The sequence below is a fragment of the Triturus cristatus genome, chromosome 11 (genome assembly GCF_964204655.1).
Source record: "Triturus cristatus chromosome 11, aTriCri1.1, whole genome shotgun sequence".
Taxonomy (NCBI): Eukaryota; Metazoa; Chordata; class Amphibia; order Caudata; family Salamandridae; genus Triturus; species Triturus cristatus.
The window spans coordinates 377,021,880-377,032,805 of record NC_140594.1 but is presented as its reverse complement, the minus strand read 5'-3'; the positions used below and the strand labels follow the sequence as shown (position 1 = coordinate 377,032,805).

Below are 10,926 nucleotides of genomic sequence, written 5' to 3'. Positions count from 1 at the left end.
GTTGAATTATTGTAAAAGTATGTATTAGATTGTATTTAATTGTACATATTTTATGTGTTTTTATGATTATGCACTTTTATGGTCCTTGTGACCGAAATAAAGTCTTTGAACGAACTGAATCTTCCTGTAACTCTTGGCGACCATAACCCGGATGCTGGTCTTTACTGCTTGGGTGCCTCATAATACTGGTCCTCATCATCCTCTCGACATTTTACATGCAGGTCACAGGGACTATGTGCTGCCCCAAAAGGACCTTTTTCCTCCGAATCCTCATCATCAAGGAGCTGTGCTGGTGGAAAAGGGGAAGCCTTACTTGAGGATGTGTGCGCAGTTTGCAATATCTCTGTAGACTTTTTTCCCTTGTGGAGAGTGTCGTTGAGGATGACCTTAGTGTTGATAGTTTTGTCGTTGCAGATGTATTTTTGCCTGTACCGTCATCAACAAGGGCTTCGCTGGCAGTGTCGTTGTCGACGGGGTCCTCATCGATGGTGCTGTCATCAACTATGTCTTTGCTGGGGATTTCTTTGTCGATTACGCCTTGGTTGATGGTGCCAGTGTTGATGATGTTCTTGTGGACAGTATCGTTGTTGATGGTATCAGGGACAGGGAAATGATCAGCGATGGTATTGAACATGTGTAGGTCGACCTCGTAGTCGTCGTAGTTACCGTTGACACTTTCGTTGTGAAGGATGTCGACAACAGAGTCATTGTTAACACAAATTCAAGATGCAGTTTAGAGACATCTTAAACTTCGCCGTCGATGGTAGAGAGGATGACTTATTTAAATGCACCTCTAACTTCAAAGAACAAGTAGTAGGTTCAGACTGAACCTGTTCTGAGGAGATTTTCAGATTTATTAGAACGATCTTCTGATATTTTAGACAGTCCTGATGAGTCTTTTTCATTGCCTTTTTTGGTGACCCTGCCTGGAGGCACTTGCTCACAAGACCTATCCCTTTTTTGGGATTTTTCTGTCTTTGTGGAGTCACCACAATCCTCGTCAGAATGAGGGTTTTCCTTAAATTGAAATGTTTGCAGTCAAATTAGTAATCTTCCCTTTCTATCTTTTAAAGTCTTTGCTAAAAAAGTGCGGCATATTTTACAGTCCTTTACCTTATGCTCAGGTGGAGGCAATATACGCACCCCTTACATGGATCCTCTGAGTGCAGCCTATTTTTTCCGTATGTGCCATATGGCCCGAAAACGTATTTTCTTGCTGGTTCTGGCTTGGTTGTACAGTCAGAATCTGTTTGTTCTAGGTCTTAAGCTTTTCCTGAAGTGAACCTTTTCTTCAAAATACAGAAAAACGTAGTAAACTGAGCAGAGCTCAGACAGACTCCCATCACACGACGTGCGATAGAACATCTGAGGGAGAGAAGCCTCTGTCTAGAGTGTTCTAGAGAGTGGAATCACTTTTTCTATTGTACCATGGGACTCCCACTTCGACAACAGGAAATGATTCAAGCATGTGAATCTATGAAAGATCCAGTTCTAGAGAACTAGACTACTTCTCCACTAGATCAAGCTACATGATCAATGGACCACAAACCCATCTGTCACTATACTTAAATATGGGTCTATACCTCTTTTTAAGACCACTCTCATCATTAATTTCCTCGTAATTACACAAAGCTTCCCTAGATCCCATCTACCTCATACCACACACAATACCTCATTACACTACAAATCTTGAATAAAATACACCTCTCAGTATAATGCACCTCTGTTAGATAACATTTCCTCCTCCGGGTGCAAATCCAGTGAACTGGATGTCTTCACCTTATCGTGCCTTTCGTCTGAACCTCTGAGCAAACATGGCCATGTTTTCTTTATTAAGGTACAAATAGTAAATCATATGCTGGTCTTCTCCATTAGTGCTGTGGTATATTGTAAACCAAACATGGGTTAACATGCCCCTACATGATTTTACTGTAAAGAAGAGGGATTTTTGTCATTGCTGCTGTGGGTCATTCTCAGGTTCTTGGTCCCTTAGCTACAACCCCCCCACCCAGGTACCTCACAATTGGCTCGTCAATGCACACTCTGCATGTCTTGCACAGATTCATGGTCTCTCACTGTGCCCTTGGCAGGTTACACACAGGGTCCTGGCCCCTCACCGTTATTCGTCTGAAGTACATCAACGAACTCTGCTTTCCCAGCGGAAACGTACACTACCTTCAAAGTAATGGTAATCTGGAAATGAAAAACAGGAATATGAATCAGTGCACAGACTGAGGTTGCCCTGTACAACACCACCCCAACATGAGCAGAACCTACCTCGCCACCAGCACAAACTGATGGATCTCTAACAGCAACATAAAATTAAGGATCCCTGACACCAGGGACACCAGGACAAACCAAAGGCCAGCAACATAAACCAATGGACACTTGACACCAATACAAATTGAAGGATCATGCCTGTAACAAGAACTCAAGGGCCCTTAATTGCTCACAGTAGATGCCACATCCGTGGCCTGATATATATGATTTACTAGAATAACTCTTCTATGCAGACCTTGATTATGAAATCAGTGGGTGTGTTATCCCTCTTCTACAGGGAACCAGGGTGGTGGTAACAACTGGACAGATAGATGTACCTGTATGAAGGGAATGCTTTGCATGTAGGTGGTCCACTTTGACACTCTCCCATTTTAAATGATACCCAGAGTGAATAGAGAGCTTCAAGTACTGGCAGTGCTGTATTTCACTATCTGCAAGTCATCAGTGATGGATACAGGCACCAGTTAAACCTACTTTAGAACAGCATTCTCTCGTCAGCTTCTGACGTTACCTAAAAATTACTAAACTAAATAGACTCCAATGGTATCATTTTTACCTACATTTTTTTCTGCTAGCAAAAGGAAGAACTTTTCAAACTGGTAGCTCTTCTGCAAAGGAGTTAATGTTTGACATCCTAAAGAACAAAACTAGCATTCATGCAGACTACACATATCTGAGAATGGGGTCTGTGGGGAGCGTGGGTCAAGACCACAGAGAATCGCCACTGGTAAGCTACTGTGAATTCCAATGGTTGGAGAAATTTGGGTCTCTTTTAAAAAAAAAGACAATTGAGAATAGATTAATACAGGTTTTTTCTAGCTTTTGCAACAAACACTACTGCCGTTTACCAAAGTCTTCTTTCACCTCTGTGTTGGAGAGGGCTCGATGGGTGTTCTGAATGACTGCCACAAGTAGGGACTGGAAAGAGTTTGTGGAGGCAATTTCTTTGCGGATTAAGCAAGGGTGTGAAGCGTTACAGTGTCAAAGTGGTGTTCGAGTAGCATGAACACAGGGCGCCACCAGTTCTCCTTATAGGTTCGACTTACAGTTGGTAGCTTAGTCTGAGCAACAAGACACACCTTCAGAAAAAGTTGAGAGAGGTATGTGGTTAAAACATGCATCCAAAGATCAATATAATTAAAGAAAATCAGTACCTAAAGACACACCAATTTCCATACGACATCTGTCACAAAAAAAAAGATAATGAGTAAAGAAATCCTGGTAACAGTGTAGTTTTAAGACAACTACCATAAGGAAGCGTTTAATGAAAGTTTAAGGAAAAGGTGAAAAATTACGAAGTTTACTATTGAGGAAAAGGAACCATTCAACAGTTTGCATGTTGTGCAGAATGGAGGAATAGGCTGTTGAGAAGTCAAACCAGCGGTGTGTATTCGGCAAGACTGTCAAATTCATATATCTGCAAATCAAAGGCTAACTAGGCAAGGTAAGAAAGAACATCTCTAGCTGGAGGATGTCGTCTTCTGGTTGGCAAAACTTTAAGCAGGGTGGACTGGGTGTTAGTTCAGCCTTCCCTTAGTTGCTGTTTGTTTAGAGGTTCCTGGAAGATTTGCATGTCAAGCAGATGCTGCAAATAGGCTGCATCCGATTTTAGGGCCAAAGGAATGTTTTTTTTTTTATTCACCCTGACCAGGTTTTGAAAAAACAAGATGTCAGAGAAGGATAGAAAACTTTTTATATCCATAACGGTTGTATATTTTCAGATAGTTTTGAGGTGGGTCCTCTTAGTACTTTGGTGGACATATGCATTTGTTAAGCTGCCAGTAAAATTAGTACTAAGTGATACTGCAGCGGTAGTCACAATTTTTATTTATTGTGTTTTTACAAGTTTTGTAGGCAGGTTTCAGATGATGCTCTCCTCTTATTCAGTCCCTCAATGAGGATACCATAAATTTTAGCACTTGTCTTAAAGCTGATGCAGGTCCTCAGGCAGGCATGAAAAGGAATTCTTTTAAACAATCTGCATCTACTCCTTCCGAGACCATGTCAAGTTGAAATTCATTACACTTTACAGCAGAAGGAGTAGTTTCTTACCTGTAACTCCAGTTCTCTTGTAGGGGTATTTCCGTGATAGTCATAATCATGTGAATAGTCCCGCCCATGTGCGTGGACCCGGGAGCACTTCATTAGATATATCTTCTTTAAGTTGTCATCTTCTGCCTTTCTTCAGGAAGGCCTGTATAGACACTTAAGAGATAAAAAGACAATAATGCAGCCTAACCAACTAGGCTACACTGGCCATTACTTCATCTTAAAGTGAAAAAAGATAGCCAGTTTAACTTTTAAATTTAGCAATTTGCTGAGTTTTACACATAGAAATCTCTCCTACACAAAGCTCCTTTTTTCATGATAGAGATGAAAATGAATGGATAGAAAAGCCCCCATAGGCTGCCATTATGTGTCTGCAAATGGGTACCGTGCCTTTAAGAGTCTCTAGAGACCCCCGGTATCCTATGAGGCACGCCTCCATATGAGACCCCTGCAGGAATGTCTGGAGTATCAGTGGGACCAGACACTGGGGGATTGGGAAGACAGAATTCAACTGTCGCAGCATGCTCCTCAATCCATCCGATGGTGGTGTTCTCCATGCAATCTCCTCAGGGGGATTCCCTTCCACAAGGAGATACCTACGCAGACAATAGTGACGGATGCTTCTCTCCACGGATGGGGTGCACATTCCGACCGTCTTCAGATACAGGGTACGTGGTCCCCAAAAGAGACCAAGTACCACATTCCTGCAGGGGTCTCATATGGAGGCGTGCATTCGGAGTGAGGAAGATACAGGAAGCCTTCCAAACGATCGATAAGCGCCTCTCCTCCGAAGGACACATGTTTGCTGTGTGTGTGTCGATGGTGGCTCCCAGGTACTGTAGACATTGTACAGGAGTCGAGAAAGACTTTGTGAGGTTGATGTGGAGGCCCAAACAAAATAGGAGATTAGAAGTCCGATTGAAATGCAGTTGCGCTTCCTGAAGCATAGCTGCCTTGATCAACCAGTCGTCCAGATACATGTAGACGAACACCTTGTTACTTCTCAGATGCGCAGCTACCACGGCCATGCATTTGGAAAATGTCCGAGGCGCTGACTTCAGGCCAAAAGGCAGCACGGAGTACTGATAATGGTTGTTGCCCACAGTGAAATGCAGGAACTTGCAATGTTTTCGTGCTATGGGCACGTGAAAATATGCGTCTTGCAGATCTATTGCGCATAGCCAGTCTCCCTGATGAAGTTGAGGGTAGATTTGATGCAAGGACAACATCCAAAACGTTTCTCTGTGAACCCATTTGTTGGCCTGTCGCAAATCGAGGATGGGTCTGAACTCGTTCTGGTCTTTCTTGCGAACTAGAAAGAACCGAGAATACAGTCCTGTTCCTTTCTGCGCCAGAGGAACTAGTTCTATCGCCCTTTTCTGTAATAGGGTGTTGGTCTCTGTCTGCAACTCGCGTAGCATGTAGCGTGATCGAGTTGGGAGGATCGATGGAGGAGGACTTGTAAAACGTATCGAGTATCCACTGCGAACAATATTCAGCACCCAATTGTCCTGAGTTATTTTCTGCCACTCTGCCAGATGGTTTTGGATACTTGCCCCCACCAGAGTGGATAACGGACAAGGGGGAAGAAACCCTTCAGGGCTTGGAACCAGCAGGAGCCTTGTTCCCTTGTCCAGACTGCTGGTTGGGTCGTCCTCGCTGTAGGCGTTTCTGAAACGGCAGTAAAGACCGCTGAAACTGCTGCTGTTGGTTGGACTGACAGCCCTGAGACCGCTAAAACCTCTGAGAGGAATAACGCCGCTGGAAAGGACGGAAGGTCTTTCGCTGCTCTTTAGGTTTCTCCAAACCTACAGCCTTCAAAGTCTCCATTTCAGTCTTCATGCGGGTCATCTCGTTGTCCACATGGGAACCAAAGAGTCGTGCCAGAAAACGGGAGATTGAAAATGCGTTGTTGCGCTCTCAGGCTTCAGAGATGTAAGACGAAGCCAAGCATGTCGCCGTAGAGCAATCCCGTGGCAATAACCGTGGGCTGCCAGGAGCGAAGTATCCTCTGCAGCGCTGATGACTTGGTTTGAGACCATCAGGCTCTCGTTCACTAGCTCCTGAAAGTCTTCCCGCTTGTCTCTGGGTAGGAGATCCACAAATTGTTGAAGGGACTCCTACAGGGATCTATCATAAGGGCCCAGAAAGGCGGTAGAGCTGGCCGCCTTCATGGAAGTCGCCACGGTATTGCAAGTCCTTCTCCCCACTGAATCCAGCTTATGGCTCTCCTTATCCGGTGGCACTGTGGAAGTCGGAGCCGTAGCATGCTGTTTCTGTGCCGCCACCACTATGACAGAGTCTGGAGTGGGGTCCAGTCGGAGGAAGGCAGGGTCCGACTCCGATAGGCGATACTTCTTCTGTAACCTGAAAGGTGCAGATTTTATAGAAGATGGCATCAAGAACAGCTCCATAGCCAGTTCCTCCAAACCCGGCACCAACGGGAGCAATGGACGTGATGTTTGTCTCTTCTGTAGAGTCTCAAATATCACCGATGTTGACCGTACAGGAGCCAACAGGGGAATGTTCAGTTTCAAAGCCCCTCTGACCAGAACTTCCTGGAAGGTGGAGATATCGTCAACGGGAGACACCCTCTGAGGGGGAAGAGTCCGTGAGAGTACCTCCCTGTACTTGTGGAAGATGTATCCCTGGTATACCGGGATAGAGACCTTTCATAACGGTGACGACAGGATCTTGTGGAAGACCGGTGGCGTCTATACGAACGATGTCTCGAGGGAGACCGTGTTCTTGGTCTTCGAGGTTCCACAGAACGCATGGGCTGAGGAGCCACGGGCCCAGCCTGAGGCTGAGGAGGCGGCGGCGGTGGTGGAGGAATCGGAGGTGGAGGAAGAGGAGGAGGAGGAGTGGGAGGCGGAGGAATCAGTGGTGGCTGAGGTGTCACTGGAAGGTCCACCGGTGGAGGAGGAGCAGGAGGCGACCTAGCTGGTGAATAGGTATGCGAGTACTCCGAACCTGGCGAAGAGACCAACCTTCGCCGCTGAAGAGCTGGCTGCGAGGAAGTGGCCCTGGACTCCTCATCAGATGTTCCCCTCGACGTCGATTCTCCGCTCAACGTCGAGTGTCGACCTCGTCTGGAACGCAAATACCCCTGTCGACGAAGATAGGCTCACAACGGAGCGAGACCCAGAACGGGACCTCAACGTCGAACGTCGGTATCGACCCCTCGACTTCGACCTTCTCAACGTCTTCGATCCTCTCCTCAACGGCGACCGTCTCATAGACGTCACTCTTCTCCTCGACATCGATCTTCGCGTTGACGTCAATGGTGATCGCCGGCGACGCGGCGGCAGTGACCGCCGTTGCTTGTGAGACTCCGATCGACGCCGATGATGCCTCGACAGCGATCTCCGTGAAGTCGACGTCGATCGCGGGGAAACCTTCGACGGCGATCTCGTCCGAGACCTCGCCGTTCTTCTCCTTGACTTTGATCGTCGATGTCACTTCGACGGAGAGCATATCGTCGTCATACCTGCTCTTGACGTCATCATTGCCGTCTTCGACGTCGATCGGGACCGGCGTTGTTTTTCTGTTGTTTTTCAGCTGGGGAGGCCCCCAGAGGCCGAAGCATGAGAGTTGGTAGAGTACTTACCCTCTCCTTTCCCAGAGGCTGAAGAAGCTGCCTTCTGTCTTCTCTGCTCCAACCCTTGGAGCCGAATCTTCACCCTGTCACGCAGGGTGCGCCTGAAAAGGTTTTGCAGATAGAACAGGTGTCAGGCGCATGAGACACAGGCAAACACAGGATACCGACTCTGTGAGCGTCAGACCTGGCCTTCTTCCTACCACAGTCAGGGCACTTGTCAAATAGAGATGGCATTTTGACAAGAAAACTGTAGAAAATTTGCCAAAAAACTTCAGCAGAATGTAGACAAAGGACAAAGACGTCGGGTGAAGCTGCAAAAATCCAAATATTATCACTAATCTTGAATGAAATACCAAAAAAGGTAGAGCTCAATGCTCCAGGGCCCTGCTAGCAAGAGCCGGAAAAAAGAACTGAAAGTAACTGCATCTGGATACCGGGGGTCTCTGGAGACTCTTAAAGGCATGGTACCCATTTGCAGACACATAATGGCAGCCTATGGGGGCTTCTCTAGCCATTCCTTTTCATATCTATCATGAAAAAATGAACTTTGTGAAGGAGAGTTTTCTATGTGTAAAACTCATCAAATTGCTCAATTTAAAAGTTAAACTGGCTATCTTTTTGCACTTCAAGATGAAGTCATGGCCAGTTTAGCCTAGTTGGTTAGGCTGCATTATTGTATTTTTATCTCTTAAGTTTCTATACAGGCCTTTCTGAAGAAAGGCAGAAGATGACAACTTAAGAAGATATATCTAATGAAGTGCTTCGGGGTCCATGCACATGGGCGGGACTATTCACATGATTATGACTATACACGGAAATCCCCTACAAGAGAATTCTGCTTCACCACAGACCAGAGTCTCCACTTACTGGGTTCCTTATTTATCCAGGAAATCCCATTTCTACAAATCCCTCTTGTGTCCAGGAATTCTTAGAAGCTGACAAGGTAGGCAGGTAACAGGAGAGCCTCTCTGCATTCCTCATTGAGAGTCTCTCTCCAGCCCGTAGCCTGGAATAAGCAATTGCATTCTGGCTGTACAATATTACAATACATCTACATCTCATAACATGTGATCAGATGAAAATAATTGGGGAGTTTGACTCATAATATATGAATCTTCCATAGTGGTGCCTATAGCTAGTCTGGAAATAATGATTCCTGAGAAAAATAAATTTCAGCATAGGCTGTTGGTAATGACTAGGGTCTCCAGGGTGTATGTCGGACACAAAAGCCCATAGGAGACATTTCTGGATAAAAGAAAAGTTAGTTCTTCACGCAAACCAATCAAAGAGAAAATATGCCTAAAAGCAGCATTCTTTTTTGCTAGACCCAATTAGCCGAAATACAGGGCAAAACAGTAATTTGGATACAAACAGTGTATTTGGAGCAAAAAAGAACAGAACAATGTGCCCCAACGCAGAGCATACGTACAATTGGAATGAAACCCACTCCATCAAGAAGACTGGACCATTCCATTGTGCCCAGCAGGGTGTCGCTTAAGCAGTTCATTGTTTTTCTTTTAGCAAAAGAAAGATACAAGTTCAAAATACCCAGCTCAAAATCTGTGGTCCTAAATGCAGGGAGGTGGTTGGGGCTTTTAAAAATTGACAGAGAAAACCCATGGTGAAGAACTAGGATTACATCCAAGTAACTTTCCCACTTTGTCATGGGAGTTTCTAGGATAGTTTTCTAAGGCAGTATAGAGTAGCAAGCTCATCCAACATTGAATGCCTGATAAACACCACTAACTGAACTCTTAGGCAAATAAGTTACAAAGAGAAGGGATGTGGCCAGGCAACATGGCTGCCGAGACGTGTTTCCCCGGAGCTACCGCAGACACGTCTGTAATCCTTCATGATCCTGCACCATCAACAACCATACTAGCAGCACTGGGACACAGGTGCCCCCTCCGCATCAACCCCCGCCAGTCAGTGGGGTCACAGCTGTGCAGAGCCTGATGAGGGAGCGTTGCGGGAGGCGGCCGATTGGAGCGGCCCTCTTCTGAGTGGCCTGGCACTAGTGATGCAGCGAGATGTTGTGGGCTTGTGGCCCGCCAGTGAGGGTTTGAGCCTAAACTCATCCCCACGAATAATAGCCTGCACTTCTGAGGAGTGCCTGGGAGCGGCAGTACGTGGCCCCTGCCGTCCGCTGGCATTGAGTTGGTGCCAGGCCTTGCATGATCGTCAGAGGCCTTCAACGACAAAGGCAGGTGCACACATTGGAGCATAGCTGCAGCCGGGAGCTTGGAGATGGCGACGCTGTAACTCAACAAGATTGAAGGGAGCTGGAGCCGGGTGAGCTGGGGGCACGATGGGGCGAGGAGATTGGCACAGAGACCTATCATAGCGGTGTTCTGACCCCTCAGTCCCGACCGTCTGTCCCCACCCGACTCACAGTAAGACGGCCTGCTCCTGGGGCTGAAAATCAACCACAAGACGTGGAGAAAAGTGTACCCCCATCCCCCCTCGAGGCTGAAGCTCCTGTGGCTGGGGAGCGGCCCAGGAAAAGGAGAGTATACCAGCTGGTCTGCTGCGTTGTCACATCAGGAGGAGTGTGGCGCCTTGGGGAGGATGGAAGCGGTGTGCCCGGTGCCCACGAGGCCTCCTGAGGTATCCGGCGCCTGGAGATTTTATTTTATTTATGCATTTATAAAGCGCAACCATCACCCCAGAAGGAAAATCCTGGCGATATGCGTGATTAAGTAGAAGGATCAGACTTATAGATTATACCAGAGAAAGACATAGTGAGTCAGGAGATGTGAAAATCCAGGTCTTAAGATCTTTCCTGACAAGCGTTTCTGACTCCAGCAGTCTTAGCTGTATGGGCAGTAAGGTTCCATGCTCTTGTTCTTAGAGTTGCCACGGATTTTCCTCCTCTAGTTTTAAGTTTAAATGGGGGGAATTTAAACAGATAAGCTGAAGAGGATCTGAGTGTTCTGGTAGTATCATAGGGTGTAAACCTAGCAGTTAAGTATGATGGCCCTGATTTCCAGAAAGTT

At 46.4% G+C, this 10,926-nt stretch overlaps 1 protein-coding gene across 1 annotated transcript in view; it reads right to left on the bottom strand.

Annotated features, from left to right (window-relative positions):
• Window positions 1-2,091: 2,091 nt before the first annotated feature.
• Window positions 2,092-10,926, bottom strand: part of LOC146784222 (dysferlin-like) — a 305,315-nt gene continuing 296,480 nt past the window's right edge. Inside the window, exon 5 of the mRNA XM_085632915.1 lies at window positions 2,092-2,193. Coding sequence (XP_085489041.1) covers window positions 2,092-2,193 — 102 coding nt within the window. The remainder of the gene's footprint in view (window positions 2,194-10,926) is intronic.